The sequence below is a fragment of the Cricetulus griseus genome, chromosome 9 (assembly GCF_003668045.3).
Source record: "Cricetulus griseus strain 17A/GY chromosome 9, alternate assembly CriGri-PICRH-1.0, whole genome shotgun sequence".
NCBI lineage: Eukaryota > Metazoa > Chordata > Mammalia > Rodentia > Cricetidae > Cricetulus > Cricetulus griseus.
This window is the reverse complement of record NC_048602.1, coordinates 2,855,150-2,873,953: the sequence shown is the minus strand read 5'-3', so window position 1 is coordinate 2,873,953 and position 18,804 is coordinate 2,855,150. Positions and strand designations below refer to the sequence as shown.

Here is an 18,804-nt window from a genome sequence, read left to right as displayed (position 1 = left end):
AAGCATGTTCTGTAAGAACAATACACCCCCCACCCCCCACCCCCCATCCTGGTGTTTCTGAGACAAGGTCTCTGTGTATGGATGGCTGTCCTGGAACTCGCTCTGTAGACCAGGCTGGCCTCAAACCCACAGTGATCCACCTGCCTCTGCTTTCCAAGTGCTGGGATTAAAGGCGTGCGCCACTATGCCCAGCTACAATACAAATGTCTAACTGGTAAGCCATCTCTCTGGCCCCAAGAATATAAATTTTAAAAAATAGATGCAGATCATGTTTGGTATCCTATGTGTACATGTAAAAGGTCTCTAAGCTTGACTCATTTGGCATTTGTGAGCTTGTGGTCCAGTTTCCTTTATACTAAAAACAAACAAACAAAAGTCAGCTTTGGTACCAATGTGCTAATGTCATATTTCCAGTGTGTGTGTGTGTGTGTGTGTGTGTGTGTGTGTGTGTATGCTTATGTGTGTGTGTATGTTTAAAGCTCCTTAAATTCCAGCTCAAAACTGATACACTTTGAACTGTTACATTTTGAACTCAGTTGACCGGCTCACAGCCTCTGTGAACCAGTAATGCCAGTATTGCCCTTTCCTGTAACATGGGGTCAGACAGTTGGACAGGTCTCTGGAAAACTCGTACTCCTATTGGCTAGCAAGTAAATTCTGGGGATAGATAGGATTAAGGGCTTCAAAGAGGATTCCCCCAGCCCTCCCTCAAAAGAGGGTCAAACACTGTGGTCTAATTCTGGAATAAAATAAGCCTCTGGGAAGGAGAACGTGCCTGTTTACATAGCGGCATGGCCCCTCCCAAAGTGGCATCCGACTGTTCATCCCCTCCCCCCATCCAGGGATGGGTAGGGAGAGGTCTTTTCTTGAGGAAAGCGTGCAGTGGATTCAACTCCATCCAGCACATCGAGTAGAAACAACTTTCTTGGGTTTCCTAAATTGGATCACAACACCAAACATCTCCCAGCTGCCACTCTTGGTGGCTAATGGGCAATCTCTGCCAAGAAGTGCAATCGTGTACCACAGAGAACGCATTCTGAATCGCTATCGGCATGCTCTCCCAAAGCTCAGGCCCCAAAGGATTAAGGTATAAAACCCACTTACGTCTTATTGCAATTTGGTTTTTGCCTAGGGAGCAAAATGGCCCCCTCACTACGCTTGATGCAACCCTGCACCTTTCCCAAATTGCCCTGTCTAATGCATAGTGCATAATGGCGGCGAGGGCATCAAACGAGGGACACCCGAGTTAACCCATCAAGCTCAAAGGGATCTGGGGTCACTGTGGACCGATTTCTATTAATAGGAGATAAAGCTCCTGCAGACACCAGAGGTAATGGCCTGTGCAGTTACCTCCTCTTAGACCAGTAAGCTAAAAAACCAAAACGTGTCTTGTTGCCGAGGCAGAAATGTGCCTTGAAGAGATCGTGTTCGTACGCACACACACCGGGTTCACTACCTCTCTGTAACGGGCCAGCCCCCCACGCCCATACTCTGGAAGGAGAAGGGGCAGCGGGTGGGTGGCCGTCGGGTGTTAGTCAGCTCAGGTTTGCCACACATAAGGCGAGTATCACAGCCATCAGCAGCACTGCACCGAAAACAGTGGCGGCCAGGGCCTTGCTGGGGTCGCAGGGTCCCGCTCGCTCCTCTACCGAAACGCCACCGGCCGAGGAGGCACCGGCACTGGCAGCGGACAGGAGTTCGGCGCCCGCAGCCTGCCGCGCCTGCACAGTCCAGCGGGGCACGTTGACTTTCATTTCCATGTCGTCGATCATCTCGCCCACTTGGAGGACCTCGCGCTCCAGCTCGGGCAGGTCGGCGACGTCGAAGTCGCCCTCGGCTTCGTGCCGCAGGCTGCGAGCGCTCAGGGCGCGCGCGGCGACGGCCGAGGAGCCGCCGGCCACCCCGGTGCGCACGAGCGGCCGGCGCGGCGCGTGCAGCGGGAAGGCGGCTCCCAGCGCCAGCGAGCGCCGCATGTCGGCCTCGAGCAGGTCCAGGCACCCCGAGAAGGCCACCCAGAGCCGCTCAAACTCTGCGCGCTCCTCGCTCGCCAAGCCCCGGTCGCGCAACGCGACGGTCAGCCGGGCGCCGGTGGCCACGGCCAGCTCGCGCGCCTTCTGGCGGGTCTTCTGCAGCTCCTCGCGCAGGTCCTGCGTGTCTGCGGAGCCGCCCACGGTCAGCACCAAGTGATGGTAGCACGCCGTGGTCTTATTGAGCGCGTCCAGCAGCGCCTTGCACTCCTCCCTGGCCATGGCGCTGCCCTGCGCGCCCCTCCCCGGCGACGGTGCCCCCCCTCGCACCCTTCAGCGTCGTCGCAGGTCGCCTCTGGCGCCGATGCCAGCCTGGGGCTGCTCGGACCCAACGCTCCTCCTCATGGCCTTGACGCCGTTCTGAACGGAGCTCTCCGGGGGACCCTCGACGTGCGCCTCCGACGTCCAGGCCGGTTAGCGGCCTCCCATCCCCTCCATCACTTGCCCAGACGCGCTCCGGGTCAGTCCCAGGGTCTCCGCCCGACTTTGCTCTTCACGGCGGCTCCCTGAGAGGCGCAGGGTGCAGACCCCCATCCTCGGTCGACCCCACGTCTCCAGGCTGAGCGCGCGGCGCGCCTTAGCTCGGGCCAAGGACAGCGGGATCCAGCTCCCTAGGACACGCCCCCCGCGCGGGTCTGCGCCCGGAGCTTCCTCCCCCTGGACCAGGGGTAGGCGGGGCCCAGCAGGGGAGGTCAAGCGCGGTTTTCCCTTCTCTCTCTCTCTCTCTCTCTCTCTCTCTCTCTCTCTCTCTCTCTCTCTCTCTCTCTCTCTCCCTCCCTCCCTTCCTTCCCTCCCTCCTTGCCTTACTCCTCTCTCTCTCCATCCCCCTCCCTCCCTCCCCCCTCCCCCTTCCCCCTCCCTCCTTCCCCCCTCTCCTTCTCCCTCTCTCTCTCTCTCTCTCGCATACCATTATAGTTCTGGAACCCTAGCGCCCTGCAAATGCAACTTTTTCCCGTTCTGAAGACCAGGAAACTTGACACTCGGTAGGAAGACGCCCGTGCGGAGCATGGAGTGGGCAGCCAGAACCAAGGACACCGATTCCCGGACCCGGTGGCTCGGAGGACCGACCGGGCGATCGGCCGGGCAGGACGCCTATTTAGGCGGGGCTCTTCCCCGTCGCCGTCCAGCCCGGGTTCGGGTACCCAGCTCGGACCCCACCCCTGGTGTCAGATCGTCCCCCAGGTCCCGCCCTCCCGCCTTCTGGGCACGCGCACTCCCCGGCTCTGGGCGGGGCTTGTCCGAGTAGGAAGCGCGGAGTCGCCTGAGCCCCACCCCTGACCGAACCTGGCTTAGCGATTGCTCCATTTACGCGTCAGTCTCCGGGAGGATGGCTTCTTATTGGACAGACTGGGAGGGGCTCCGCCCAACGGCGGAGTTAAGGGGTGGGCTGAAGAGTGGAGCTGCCGCACCCGGGTGGGTGGTGGGCGCTCGGGTCCCAGCCCGGAGCCCGGGAGGTGCTGTCGTCGCTCAGAGGTGACACTATGTAGCCTCTTAAGTAAGTGTCCTCGGAGGGCGTCCTCCGGCGCCTCCTTCCACCGGGGACGCGGAGGGCGGGCGGGCGGGGAGCGGAAGGGGGAGGGGCTCCCTGCGCTGAGCCGGACCCCGGGGCCGGGCTCATGGTGGGGACCCCGCGGCCGGGCTGGTGATGGGGACCCCTCGGCCGGGCTGATGATGGGGACCCCAGGACCGGCCTAATGGGTTGATGGGGACCCCGGGGCTGGGCTAATAGGCTGATGGGGACCCCGGGACCGGGCTAATGGGCTGATGGGCTGGTGGGGATCCCGGGGCCGAGCTGGTGATGGGGACCCCGGGGCCGGGCTGCTGGTGGGGACCCCGGGGCCGGGCTGATGGGCTGATAGGGACTCCGGGGCCGGGCTGGTGATGGGGACCCCGGGGCTGGGCTGCTGGTGGGGACCCCGGGGCCAGGCTGATGGGCTGGTGGGGACCCCGGGGCCGGGCTGATGGGCTGGTGGGGACCCCGGGGCCGGGCTGATGGGCTGGTGGGACCCCGGGGCCGGGCTGATAGTGGGGACCCCAGGGCCCGGATCGTCGAGGGCCGAGCCTCCCAGCCCCTCTGGTTGCTCTGCCGTCTGCAGCGGGGTGCGCCTGGCCCACGATGCCCCCGGAGTCCGGGGGAAGTGAAGGCGGCGCAAAGAATGCGTCCTCTGTCCTCTGGGCTCCACGGCAGGCCCGGGTCCCGGGACTTGGGACAGTGGACGGAGTCGTCGCTCACAGGTCGTGTGACCTGGGAGGTTTTCTGGTGGCCAGCCTGCATACTTGGGGAGGAGGCTGTGTGTCCACGTCCCAGTCGAGGCCGGCTGATGGTGGTCCTCGCGGGTGACAAAGGAAGAGAGGGTACCCCTGCCTGCTTTACACCTGGCGCCGTCCTCCTGCCCAGTAGGTAGAGAGCACTTCTGGAAAACTCTCAGGTAGTCTGTTCAGCTTCTTGGCTGAAAACGGACTGTCCATATGCGCGCGCGCCAGGCGGTGCCCCTCCAGCCTCGCCTGTGGCTGCAGGGGACATGGGACACTTCAGCGCGGGTAGCGGTGGTAGCCAGTGGCCCAGCGTCATCGAGGAGTGAGGCACTCGGGGTGTGAGGGCTGATGAGACTGGACAGACACGGTGCTCAGTGGCGGGGAGTTGTTTCGTTATGTGGAGAAAGGCTCCTGTTGTAGACTTCCCACTGACTCTGGAGCGCAGCAGCGCATATTTGCATTTTGAGAGTCCCCCGTGGTGGCTCGGTAGCCAAGAGCCTGAACCCCGTACTGACTGTCACTTAGGAGTCGGCCCTTTAGCCAGTTCAGCTGGCTGTTTGCATCCAGAACTTGGATGCCGTGGGACTTGGCCTTTCTCTGGAGAGGATGGTGGCAGCCACACGGGGGGACCACCGCATGTCTTGCTAGGGGAATAGGTTTCAGGACCAAATGCGTGGAAGCGGGGAGAACCCATTCCTTTGGGAAACTGTAGGGGGGTGGGGAATGATGAGGCTGCAAAAGTGAACAAAAGCCAACCCCAAGACAGACCATTGAGCTGCTGTGGGTGAAGACAGGAGAATACTGCGTAGACCTTAGGTTGCAGAGGTCACTTGGGTGTGGCTCACCGGGACAGGTGTATGTGAGATTCTGGGAGGCAGAGCTAGAGCATGGTCTTGAAGTTGGGTGGTTGTGTTCCCAGGTTAGACCTTGGGTGAGCTTCCGGAGCGGTGTTGTCTCTCCTGAAGTCATATTGCAGGCAAAGAGAGGAGCAGTGGTGTCTGCGCAGGGCCTGGGGTCGAGGTCATGGGCCTGGACCTCTGTGTGTTCCCCGGACTGTGCTGCGCTCACAGCAGGCTGCTGCAGGCTTTTTGTTATTGATTTGTCTGTGTTGCTGCTCAATGATTTTTGTGCTGTTAGGACACTCCCAATTATTAGCTGGTGACATTAGGCTGGTGTCCAGTAACTTCTTCCTCTCCAAGGGGTGCTGAGGAACAGGAGCAAACGATTAGAGATAACAGATTTAGAGAGGAATCTGGACTAAATAAATGTGTCATGAGGTTGGCCGTCTTCGGGAGAGACTAAGGAACCGCCTTCAGGGTGTCTGTCCATCTGCCAGCTATCCTGGCAAGTAGATGGGTGATACGGTGGTACTCTGGGCTGTGATTGTAGCCCTCCAAACTTTTTGTTTTGTTTTGTTTTGGTTTTTTGTTTATTTGTTTTTCGAGACAGGGTTTCCCTGTGGCTTTGGAGGCTGTCCTGGAACTAGCTCTTGTAGACCAGGATGGCCTCGAACTCACAGAGATCCGCCTGCCTCTGCCTCCCGAATGCTTGAATTAAAGGCTTGAGCCACCAATGCCGGCTGTAGCCCTCCAAACTTAACTGTCCCCCGACCTTTCCTCCCCAACATTGCACATTCTGGTGTCCCTGTGTTTGACAGGCTTTGAGCATCTTGTTTATTTTGGGCTCCTTTCCTTTTGACTGGCGTGGCTGCTGCCTGGGACTAACCTTATCACTCACTTGGGCAAGACAGCTGTCCTGTTACTTTGTAACATCCTCGTCACAGTGAGCCAAAGGCAGGGCAAGTGCTTTAACAAAGGATTTGAAGAAAAATATAGCTGGGATCTGTAAATATTACAGACCCAGAAGGACACAGGTAGCTACATCCCGCCCCATGCTTCCGTTGATATTAAAAATAGATGAACAGAAAGTTTTCCTTTTTTGTCCTTCCCCCCTCCTCGTCCCCCACTTTGAATCAGGCATCCCTGGAGAGCATTGCTCATCGCTTGGCAAGTGTGCCTGGTTAGGGCCCTCAAAGGGCAGAGATAGCCGCAATGGTAACACTTGGCCAGGAGTGCATTTCTGGGAGCCATGGATTCCCTCCCTGTGCTGGATTCTGGGGGCAGGACTACATTTTGTCACCAGATGGGTCCTGACCACCCAGACTTATCCGGGTTGGCAGGACAGTTGAAGACCACAAAACCACACTGAACCGTGCACACTCTTCTCCCCTGAAATGCTCAGACTAATTTGGGGCGCCTTGCAGCTATCTTGTTCACAGGGTAGCTAGCCTCAGACAGCTCAAGTCCAGGGGTATTTGGTATTTCTGATGAACGCAACTGACTTTTCTGGAAATTATTTTATGGTTGGAGGTCTGACAGGGATGGTTAAGACCCCTGTGGTGCTTGGGGTCTTGGAACTTCCATGGACTCGTGGTACTCAATTACAATTTCTTTATCCTGGTTTTCTGTGCTCGCATAGACCCCCTAGCCTCCTGTCCTTAGCATGTTTTCATCCCAGATCCTCCCCATTCCCTGCTATTCCTCCTGTTCCTCCCCGGCCTTAGCTCCTAGCTGGGGAGTGACAGTTTTGGTGCTTTGCCAGTGTGGCGTGGCCTTTCCCAGCTTGATCTCGCCATAACGCACATCCTGTTTCTCAAGTGGTTTTTATCCACAGCGTCTTCTGATGTCACACTCTGCCCTATGAACCAACTATCAGAAACCAGGAAGAAATGTGGTCCCCCCATGACTCTGTCCCCTCAAAACTGCATCCTCCCCTTCTTCTGTTGGGGGCTCATAAAAGGATTAGCGAGGCTCCAGCAGTAATTGAATTCAATGAATCAAACACCTGAACCCCGCTGAGATCTCCCAGGAGCCCAAGGAGGGATTATGTGCGCCTGGTTCTTATTCCAGGCTCTTCTTAAAAAGTCTGCTTTGCAGGTAGCTCCTTGGATCAGGCACCAGTGGGGCCAGTAATCAAGTTAGCTCTCACTGGGCCAAGAGATTTGGTGCGGGGGGGGGGGGGGGGGGGGGGCTGTGTGTGGCTGTCTGTCAAGCAGATTTTTCCATCTGGGGAGATGGAGTTTGGGCTTGTCCACTTGTGTTTTATGACATAACCCTTTCCAGGTGTTATTCTCTCTGCCACTAAAAATGTTATTTTAAACATCGGTTTTGTGTGTGTGTGTGTGTGTGTGTGTGTGTGTGTGTGTGTGTAGAAAATTGAGGTTAGGAACTGGAGAGGTGGTTCAGTTGGTTAAGAGCATTGGCTGCTCTTGTAGAGGCCCCAGGTCCAATTCCCCCAGCCACAACTGTCTGAAACACCAATTCCAGGGAGATAATGACGCCCTTCTCTGGCCCCCACATGTACTAGCCATGCACATGGTTCACAGACATACATGTAGGCAAAACACCCATGCACACAAAAATTAATAATAAAAATAATAATTTCAAAAAGTCAGAAGACAACTTGCAGGAGTCAGTTCTCTCCTTCCATGTGGGCTTTGGGGCTTGAACTGGGACCATCAGGGTTGACAGCAAATGCCTTTATCCACGGAACCCTCTATGCCACGGCCACGTTAATTTTAAAGTAATGGTTATATGTTGAAAGTGTATTTAGGATAGGGTACAGTATATAAAATGTTAAAATCAGTTCGGGCTGTTTCCTTTTTAAGCGTGGCTCCTAGACATTTACATTTTGTATGTATCAGTCATGGTGGCGCAAGTCTGTAGACCTGGATACTTAAGAGACTTGAGTTACAAAGATCATATAAGCCCAGGGGTTTGAGTACAGGAAAAACAAAACAAGTATAGCCAGTTGGCAAGGTGGTGTAGTCAGTAAACATACTTGCCACCAAGCCTGAGGACCTGAGTCCCATCCCCAGGACCTGTCCATGTGTTGGAAGGAGAGAAGCAAGTCCTATGAGTTGCCCTCTGACCTTCACAAGCACACAGCAGTGTGTTGTGCCCGCGTGTGAAAAACAAAACAAAACAAAATGTAATAATTCAAAATAAATACAATAAAAACGTCTATCTAGCCATATGGCCTGTGTCTGTAATTCTATTTTTTACCTACCTCTTTTCGAACTGGTCTAGCCCACTGAAACACGAGTAGAGAATGGAAATGGGACAGACACACACACACGAGGACTTGGAGTGTGGCAAGCTTTCCCAACTGCTATGAAAGACAGAGATCTTGCCAAAAGTGACGTCGGGACAATTGGCTTGCCATATGGAAGAAATGAAATTAACTGCCGATTTATAGCATGTATAAAAATAAAATCCAGATGGGTTGGGTTTGGAAATGTGAGAAAGTTTAGGGCTTTTATAAGTTAAAGGGGCTGCATTTGGGGCATCGGAGGGGACCTGGCCTCAGGTGGCCTTTGTTGTATAAGCAAGTTAAAATGTACCAGCTTCCAGCTGCCCTGTCTTAAGGGTGTGACTGCATTTTGTTTCTGTTTGGCTGTGTTCACAGATCACATAGGGCCCCCGCCCCCACCCTAGTTAAGTCAGGCCACAGGGCTGGCTCAAAATGAAAAAGCATGGAGAAGCCGGGTATAGCGTTGTAGACTGCTCCGATCCCAGAGCTAGGGAGACCGAAGCAAGAGAACCCTGAGTTTGAGATCAGGTAGGGGTACATACGTCAGAGAGACTCTAATTCAAAACAAATAACAAAGTCCGAGTGTTTGGGCATGTAGCTCATCGACAAGCACAAGACCTGGAGTTCAATCCTTAAAGGTGTGTGTGTGTGTGTGTGTGTGTGTGTGTGTGTGTGTGTGTGTGTGTGCGTGTGCGTGCACGCATGGGTAGGAGGATAACACACCAAAAAAAAAAAAAAAGAAAAAACCACAAACAGCAAAAAACCAACTATGCTGGGTGTGGTTGCAAAAGCCTTTTATCCCAACACTTGGGAGACAGAAGCAGGTGCATCTCTCTCTTTTTTTTTTTCTTTTTTTTTTGATTTTCGAGACAGGGTTTCTCTGTGTATCTTTGGACCCTATCCTGGCACTCGCTCTGGAGACCAGGCTGGCCTTGAACTCACAGAGATCCGGCTTACTCTGCCTCCCGAGTGCTGGGATTAAAGGTGTGCGTCACCAACGCCCAGGCGCAGGTGGATCTCTTAAGTTCAAGGTCAGCCTGGTCTACAAAGCTGAGTTCTGGGCCAACTGGTACATAGCAAGATCCTGTCTGTATTCACAGCTTTTTGTTCCCTTGTCCCAGGAAGCTCACTTGGAACCCCCTGAAGTCCATATGGCTCTTTATGACGAAGACCTCCTGAAGAACCCTTTCTACCTGGCCCTTCAGAAGTGGCGCCCTGACTTGGGCAGCAAGGTGGCCCAGATCCACGGCATTGTAAGTCAACCGGTCCTGAGGGTTTTGCTCTCAGGCATGGGAGCAATGTCAGAAATGTGGCGGGCTGGTGGGACTTACAAAGCTGCCAAGTTTAGCGGAGCCCCAGGTGTTACGGCGGCGTGCTGGGTGTGAATGGTGAGGGACCACCTCAGGCTGCTGTCTGGTGGAAGCAGCCTCCTGGGACTGAAGCCTGGTGTCTTGGTTCAGGTTTCTATTGCTGTGATGAAATACTATGACCAAAAAGCAAGTTGGGGAGAAAAGGGTTAATTTGGCTTGCACTTCAGCACTGCTGTTAGTCACTGAAGGAAGTCAGGACAGGAACTCAAGCAGGGCAGGAATGGACCCCCAGCCCAGGGATGGCACCACCCACAATGAGCTGGGCCCTCCCCCATCAATCAAGAATTAAGAAAAAAGCCGGACAACAGGATGTTACAGAGGTACTTTGTTTCTCAGTGAAGGTTCCCGCTTTCAGATAATCCAGCTTGTGGCAAGCTGATATAAACTAGTCAGCACGCCGGTTGTTCTCATCTGCTCCGCCTGGTGCTCACTCCTACCGGGGAATGTGAGCATGGTTAGTTTTCGTTGTCACCCTGGAGTGCTTGATGCTCACGGGTTAAGGGCACTTCCTGCCTCTGCAGAGGACCCGGGTTCGATTCTCAGCACCACCTTAATTAATTAATTTAAAAGCACTCATTGTGTCTCAACCTAGAGTCACCAGAGACGAAAGTCTCGAGTGAGGAATTATCTAGATCAGGTCTGCCTTGTGGCTCTGCCTGGCCGTTAGTGATGCAGGAAGACACAGTGTGCTGTGGGCCACACTGTTTCATGAGCCCTGAGCGGTAGAAGGGTGAAGAAAGCTGCAGATCCTAAGCGGCAGCCAGCGGGCAGCATGGGTGTGTTCCTTCGTCTCCACCTCGACTGGGCCAGCTTGACATCCTGCCTCGCCCTCCCCTCAGGGATGGACAGCAGCTGGAAATGGAAGTCCAGCGAAACTTTTCTTCTCCCTTGTCACTTTTGGTCATGGTGTTTTTATCACAGCAAAGGAAAGGAATCGAGGATGTAGCTTGGAAAGACGTTTCCCAAAGGGAGAGAATTTCTGCAACATAGGGCATGACCTCAAGAGCCTATGGGGTAGCCAGACACCAGGACTGGGAGAATCATGCAGGCTAAACGGTGGCATGGGGGTGAAAGACCCCCGGAGGCTCAGGCCCCCAGGATCTCAGCCCAGGACAGGGGCCACCCCAATTACCAAGCGGAGTCGAAAGCTTGATGCAAACAGCACAAGACTTTATTGCAGTTGTTTTAACGAGCTAACCCCATGTTAGGTCCGGCCTTTCATCTATCCACCATGGCGGATGGCTGGGAAAAGGCACCAGGAAGGCAGCATAAGGGGAGTGTCTAGGGGTACGCACAGGCTCAGGATTGGTGTGCCTCCAGGCTTGGAGGGCTTGCCCTGTGTTGATTGGTCAACTGGTTGTTATGGCCCATAGGCCCTCCCAGGGTGGTTACTATGCTGTGCACTTGTCCATAAAGCACACCCAGAGCCATAAAGCATAGCACCACCAGCTAACTTCTGATTGGTTCCTTGCCACGAGGCAGGCATCTGACCTCCTAGTGACCAAGGCAAGGTCAGGCAAGCACATGTTAGACTGTCATGGCTGCCGAAATGGGGAACTGGTCCCTTCAGGGGCAGGGGCTCTGCTGCCTGGAGCAGGCATTCCATGTCCTGCTGTTTAGATAATTTTCATGATATTTACTGTGTTAGGCGCTTTGCCTAACAGAAACCAGCTGATGGAGGAAGACAAGATTTTGTGTGACTAGTGGTCTCAGCGGTTTCTGTCCATCCTTGGCTAGGGGCCTGGGATGAGGCAGAACACTGTGGTGGTGGAGTGTGTGAAGGTTCTTCACCTCAGGGTGGAGAAGGGAACAGGAAGGGAAGGCCTGGGGACCAGCTCAACCCACAGAGGCACGCTACCAGGGACTTGCTTCGGCCAGATAGGCCCCACCTTCTAAGGCTGTAGAACTGCCTCAAAAGGGCCACCAGCTGGGGACCAAGGGGCCTGTCTTCAGGGGGACATTTCCTATTTGCACATTAGTGGTGGTCCTGATTTGCATCCCCATCTGCCATGAAGGGAAGTCAAGGCAGGAGCCTGGAGGCAGGAACTGAAGCAGAGACCGTGGAGCATGCTGCTTGCTGGCTTCTTCTCCATGACGTACTTAGCTGGCTTCCTTCCTTTTTCCCTGTCTGTTTAAGACAGGGTTTCTCTGTGGAGCCTTGGCTGTCCTGGAACACACTCTGTAGACCAGGCTGGCCTCGAATTCACAGAGATCCGCCTGCCTCTGCCTCCCGAGTGCTGGGATTATAGGTGTGCGCCCCCACCACCGACAACTTAACAGCTTCCTTCTACAGTTCAGGGTGACACTGCGTATGGTGAGCTCAACCAGTAGGGTGGAGGCATCTTCTCAGTTGAAATTCCCTCTTTCCAGATAACGCTAGCTTGTGTTGGGTTGACAAAAAAACAACCAGGACAGTGGGCTCCTTCTTTTTCTTTTTCAGTGCCAAGGAGGAAAATCAGGATTTTGTACATGTTAGGCAAGTGCTTTACCACTGAGCCACACCCCCCAGCCCCTCACTGGGGGATTCTAGGCAGGGGCTCTACCACTGAGCCACACCCCCCAGCCCCTCACTGGGGGATTCTAGGCAGGGGCTCTACCACTGAGCCACGCCCCCAGCCCCTCACTGGGGGATTCTAGGCAGGGGCTCTACCACTGAGCCACGCCCCCAGCCCCTCACTGGGGGATTCTAGGCAGGGGCTCTACCACTGAGCCACGCCCCCAGCCCCTCACTGGGGGATTCTAGGCAGGGGCTCCACCACTGAGCCACACCCCCAGCCCCTCACTGGGGGATTCTAGGCAGGGGCTCCACCACTGAGCCACGCCCCAGCCCCTCACTGGGGGATTCCAAACAAGTGCACTACCATAGAGCTATGCCTCTATCCCAGTATATTGTGTGTATGAGAATTTGTGTGTATAAGGAAGGACACGTGTGTGTGTGTGTGTGTGTGTGTGTGTGTAGGTCACAGGACAACTGCAGATGTCATTCCTCAGACCCTGTTTTGCATTTGATTCCGGGTCTCTCATTGGATTATGAGAGACCTGAGTAGCTAGGCTAGCCAGCCTCCTAGCCCCAGGGCTGTCTGCCTCCTCAGTTCCGGGAGTGTGTGTTTGCTCCGTCAGACCTGTTTTGTTGGTTTTTTCACCAGTTCTAGGGTGAAGTTAAGCCCCACACCACACTGACAGAGCTATCTATCTATGCGGCTTCTATTTCAAAGCTTCATTTTAAGTTGAGTGTGTTGGGCGTGTTGGCGTTGTCTTGGACTCTGCTTGGGAAGTCCCTCCTGGCTCTTGTTTTCTTCATCACCGCACACCGTGTTTGCTTCTCCTGTGGTGTTCTGCTCGGGTCAGACACAGGAGGATTTGAACCAAAGGAGAAGTTTGGTTAGGTTCAGATGAGTCTCTGGGTGCTGGTGGCTTTTCTGGAAAAACAGAACTAGCGTGTGCCTTATTTATACCCACAGGAGCCTGCTGTCCTTGAAGCTCATTCTGAGTTTTATGTTCAGTATTTTTCTTCATATGTATCAACCAGAGTCTTTTTTTTTTAATTTTATTTTTTTATTATGTGTACAACATTCTGCTTCCATGCATATCTGTACACCAGAAGAGGGCACCAGATCTCATTACAGATGGTTGTGAGCCACCATGTGGGTGCTGGGAATTGAACTCAGGACCTCTGGAAGAGCAGCCAGTGCTCTTAACCCCTGAGCCATCTCTCCAGCCCGTACAATAACTTTGTTTTGTTTTTTTTTTGTTTGTTTGGTTTTTGTTTTGTTTTGTTTTTTTCAAGACAGGGTTTCTCTGTGCAGCTTTGGAGCCTATCCTGGCACTCGCTCTGGAGACCAGGCTGGCCTCCAACTCACAGAGATCCACCTGCCTCTGCCTCCCAAGAGCTGGGATTAAAGGTGTGTGCTACCAATGCCCCAGAGTCTTTTTTTTTAATTTATTTTTATTTTTTATTTTTTTGGATGCGTTAGTGTTCATTATTTTAAAAAAAAAAATAGAGGCAGAGCATGACGAAACAGGCCAATAATTCACACATGCAGTAAGCTGAGGGTACATAGTGAGTTTGAGGCCGGCATACACTATGTAGTGAGACTCTCTCATAAAACCCCCGTGGACAAATAAATAGACAAACAAGAGTCCAGAGAGAAGGCTCGGTGGCCAAGAGCATGTGAGAACCCAAATCCAATACCCAATTCCAACCACCACGCTCAGCCCATCGTCTGAAACCGTACTCTACTCCAGCCCCTCCCGAGAACTGTGGGAGCCACTAGAGGTCCACCCTGGATAACTAGACGTTTCTGGCCTTCCTTGGCCTTGTCGGGTGAGGCAGCTTCGCTGCAGAGGTCAACCGTGCAGTGAACTACTCCGCCAGCACACTCTGGGTGGGGCTGGAGCTGGGTGGCTCTCTCTGGCCCCCTGTTGTTCACGGCTCGTGGGATGGTCAGGCAGCTCACAGCCGTCCATTGAGCAGCGTGCTCAACGTGTTTCTTAGTTGAGTATATTGCAGTTGCTTCTGGAAGGTTCCTCATCCCAACCATCACTTCTGAGAGAACAGCATGGCATCAGCAGTTTTGTGCTTATTTCTGTCCTGGGAACTTGCCAACCGGCCCAAGGATTAATCAAGCCCAGCATCTTCTCTCTGGAGATCAGAACCCTTTACGGGTGCAGCGTTGCTGTGACAAAACCCCATACAGAGCCATACAGAAGTGACCCAAGGAAGAAGGGTTTATTTGGGGTCACAGTTTCAGAGGTTACATTCCATCGAGCTGGGGAAGGCATGGTAGAGTTCATGATGGCTGCAGTGCTTGCCAGAGACATCTCCACATCATTTTGGAACAGGAGGCCTTGTGCAGGCCTGGAACCAGGTGGAAACAGAACCTACAGAGACCCACCCTTGGTGACACACTTCCTGTCACCAGGCTCCTTCTCCTAAAGGCTCCGCAGACTCCTTGATAGCTGTGTAAGCTGCAGAAAGAGTATTCAAGACATGAGCTGTGGCAGACAATTCAGATCCAAACCAGAACCGTGCAACTTTAAGAAAAAGATACCAACTCACCATTAAAAACCACGTCAGGGCTGGAGAGATGGCTCCGTGGTTAAGGGCACTGAGGACCCGGGTTTGATTCCCAGCACTGGTGGCTCACGGCTGTCTGTAACTCCAGTTCTAGGATCCAATGCCCTATTCTGGGCTCTGCGGCCAGCGTATGCATGCAGTGTGCAGGTGTGCACATAGGAAAAACACCTGAACATACAAAGTTAAAGTGATGGAATAATAAGTAGATGTTTATCGTGTCTGGCCACCTTTGACACTTCCTCCAACAGCCAAGCTGGTATGAAACCTGCCCTGCGGGTCTGTGGTGGCATGGGCGGGGCAGCTGAGCAGGGAGCCTAACTGTTTCCCACACACACACACACACACACACACAGCCCAGCTGCTGCTCAAGCCAGCTGCCTTCCAGGGTGTCCCTTCCCGAAGGACTTTGCTTTCTGCCGTCTTGTTGTGTCACGAAAATTCCTTCTCCCTCTCGCCCTCATCTTTTAATCTCACCCACACCGTTCTAATAGCTGCTTCTGTGCTTATTATCCATGCTAATAATGCACCTGGGGCTTCCTGAGTGGCTTGGGCAGGTCTGTCTCCTGGGACTCTTGTCTGTGGGCTGCTGTTTCCTGACCTTGTAGGAGAGAGAGATAATTAAGATCTACCCCAAGCTGAGGCAGCACCAACACTCCCCCTCAGTGACTCACATTTCATCAGGATGAGTAAAATAAACTTATTCAAGTTTATTACTGACATAGCAGTGGGTCGCCACAGAGAGCTATACTTTCTTTTTATTATTATTATTATTATTATTATTATTATTATTATTATTATTTGGTTTTTCAAGACAGGGTTTCTCTGTGTAGCTTTGGAGCCTCCCCTGGCACTCACTCTGGAGACCAGGCTGGTCTCGAACTCACAGAGATCCTCCTGCCTCTGCCTCCCGAGTGCTGGGATTAAAGGCGTGCACCACCAACGCCCGGCTTATTATTTTTATTTCATGTGCATTCATGCTTTGCCTGCATGTACGTCTATGTGAAGGCGTCAGATCCTCTGCAGTTACAGGCAGTTATGAGCTGCCATGTGGGTGCTGGGAACTGAACTCGGGTCCTCTGGAAGAGCAGCCGGGGCTCTTAAACCACTGAGCCATCTCTCCAGCCCCCACAGCTCCATTTTCTCAAGTTGACAACCCACCACTTTTTGTCAGATTCCTATTTGATAATTACTCTAAGCATAGGAGAGAGAATCAATGCAGACGTCAGTTCAGATGCGGCCCCTGCCCCCCTTTTCAAAACAGTGCAAGTAACAATAGGCTCACACAACCTGACATGCTGGCAATGCCACACCTGGGATAAGTTGTGTGATAATGGACAGAGACCCTGCTGGGCTCAGGAAACACTGCCCAGTCTGGTACATAGCACAGCTAAATGATAGCTTGCTGCAAGAAGGAGTCACTCTGGCTAGGAGGTGGAGGACTGGCTCATGACAACTACCTAGAAAAAGTTGTCCAGATTTCCTGTGATACCTGGAGAATGGGTCCATTTGTCTGTCAGAAAAATTACCAGAAGGCAGGTAGGTACCAGAGGTGGGAGTATCTGGAGTTCCAGGCTGGCCTGGGCTACGTAGCAAGATCTTATCTCAAACAAACAAGGGTTGGGCTGTCTGTAGCTTAGTTGTGGGGGCATTGTGTGGCCGAGGACCCTCTCTCCCTTGGAACGAGAAGAGGTTGGCCCCCTTTCCATGTCTGGAATGGGAGGGTCCCCCGGGCAGTCAACAAATGTTGACTTACTCCACCTGGCATGCTTGGTGACGGGAATCCAGAGCAGAGCAGTGCAGAGGGGGCTGGGCGTGGCAAGGTGTGCCAGCAAGCAAACAGTATGTAATTTTAATTCGGGCGGGCGAGCTTCTCAGAACACACAGAGGTTCCTGGTGCCACGGAGGCCAGAAGAAGACCCGGAGCAGGACTGTTTGATGGAAGGTTTGTCCTGCTCCTCAGTGCAGCAGCAGTGGCCATCACAAAGTCCTGATATTAAATGCCTCAAGGACTGAGCGCTTCTAGGCATTCCCTTGCTGGGACCCTCTTCTGTGTGCGCTTAGTGTGTGTTGCTTTCGAGGCCCGGGAGTTGTTTCTCATTTCAAAGTTGATACCCAAACGCCTCTCTTTATTTTATAATTAGGATCTCAGATCTGAGGGGTCTGGAGAGAGAGTTCAGCAGTTAAGAACACTTGCAGCTCCGTCTTGAGGTCTAGAGTTCGGATCCCAGCACCCATATCAGCTGGCTCACAAGTGCCTGTAACTACAGTTTCAAGGAATTGGGACAACCTCCTCTGGCGCCTGTCGGCATCCAAATACACATGCTAACTTGAAAAACAAATACATACAATTTCAGACTTTTTTTTTTTTTTGAGACAATATCCTAGGCCGACCTTGAATTTACTGAGGGTGACTTTGCACCAATGAGTCTCCTGCCTGGACTTCACCGAGTGCCGGAATTACAGGCATATGCCACTATGTCGATTTTTTATTTAAAAATGCTGGGGACAGCTGGGGGGTGGTGACGCACACCTTTAATCCCAGCACTGGGGAGGCAGAGGCAGGCAGATCTCTGTGAGTTCGAGGCCAGCCTGATCTACAGAGTGAATTCCAGGACAGCCAGGGCCACACAGAGAAACTCTCCCTCTCCTCCCACCCCCCGCCACCAAAAATAGTTTTTAAAAAGAAAATGAAAAACTAGGCAGTAGTTAGGGAAATTTGTAGCCATTGGCATTTGTGCATAATAACGCATTGTGGTTGTGCTTTCTATTTTAATTTTATTTTTCAAAACTTATGTGTAGGGCTGGAGAGATGGCTCAGAGGTTAAGAGCACTGGCTGCTCTTCCAGAGGTCCTGAGTTCAATTCCCAGCAACCACATGGTGGCTCACAGCCATCCGTTATGAGATCTGGTGCCCTCTGCTGGTGTGTGATATACATAGAAGCAGAATGTTGTATCCATAATAAATAAATAAAATCTTTACAAAAAAAACTTATGTGTATATATGTGCATGTCTGTGTGTGAGTTTCTGCATGTGTGTGCAGTGCCCCCGGAGGCCAGAAGAGGGCGTTGGCTCCCCGGGAGCTGGAGTGACAGGTGGTTGTGAGATTGCTGACATGGGTGCTGGGAACTGAACGCAGGTCTTCTGGAAAAGCATTGTTATGTGCTGTTAACCACTGAGCCATTTCTCTGTCCCATGTGCAACCCCCGCCCCCCGCCTGCTCTGTCTTAAAAGAAGCCTTGTTGTTCAGAAACGCACTCCTAAAAATATATAGGGATGAGTCACTTCTCTACCTTACATAATTTTCTGGGATTTTCTTCAAAATACCCACACTTCAGGGATAGATAAAGATGATACATGACTGGCCACTAAATTCCTATTTTTTGAAGCTAGGTGGACATGTGGAGTTCATGACATTGTTTTCTAGTCTATTGTTACATACTAGAAATTAAACAAATCCAGCTGGGATTGGTGGCGCACGGTTTTAATTCCGGCCCTGGGAGGCAGAGGCAGGTGGATCTCTGTGAGTTCAAGGAACAAGTTAGGGCTAGTGAGATGGCTCAGAGAGCAAGAGAGTTTGCTGCCAGTCATCGCAAGCTCCAACTCCAGTCTTAACCAGGGCCATTTTCCAAGTGATGCTGGCATCCCTCTGCAGGTCCCCAGCATGACAGATTCCAGGTGAGCCTCCTTGGAGACAGCCTAGGTGCAGACATCACACTCAGCCCTCTGCCAAGCAATGCTGTTCCTTTGTTTTCCAGGTCCTGGTGCCCTGCAGAGCAAGCTTGCCCAGCAGTGTTCAGTCCTCTTGCCAGTTCGAGTCCTACGTTTTGGTGCCCACTGAAGGACACTTTCAGACCTTAGATGGAAAGGTACTCATCTCTTCGGTGGCTCAGAGTTGATGTGAGGGGGGGCAGACAGAGGCAAGATAATTCTGTTTCTCAGCCATTTAGATTGTTGGCATGTATGCTGGGGGTCCCAGGTACA

General features: G+C 53.0%; 2 protein-coding genes across 5 annotated transcripts in view; one reads left to right on the top strand and one right to left on the bottom strand.

Annotated features, from left to right (window-relative positions):
• Positions 1–437: 437 nt before the first annotated feature.
• Positions 438–2,760, bottom strand: LOC113837182 (regulator of G-protein signaling 9-binding protein). The gene has a single exon (XM_027430295.2). The coding sequence runs from the start codon at positions 2,247–2,249 to the stop codon at positions 1,536–1,538; it is 714 nt and encodes a 237-aa protein (XP_027286096.1). The 5' UTR covers positions 2,250–2,760; the 3' UTR covers positions 438–1,535.
• A 634-nt stretch (positions 2,761–3,394) lies between these two features.
• Ankrd27 (ankyrin repeat domain 27) overlaps positions 3,395–18,804 on the top strand; it is a 51,894-nt gene continuing 36,484 nt past the window's right edge. For all 4 annotated transcript variants that reach the window (XM_035449207.1, XM_027430294.2, XM_027430293.2 and 1 more), the window contains exons 1-3: positions 3,395–3,522; positions 9,497–9,628; positions 18,579–18,689. In XM_035449207.1, coding sequence (XP_035305098.1) covers positions 9,527–9,628; positions 18,579–18,689 — 213 coding nt within the window. In that variant the 5' untranslated portion in view covers positions 3,395–3,522; positions 9,497–9,526. The remainder of the gene's footprint in view (positions 3,523–9,496; positions 9,629–18,578; positions 18,690–18,804) is intronic.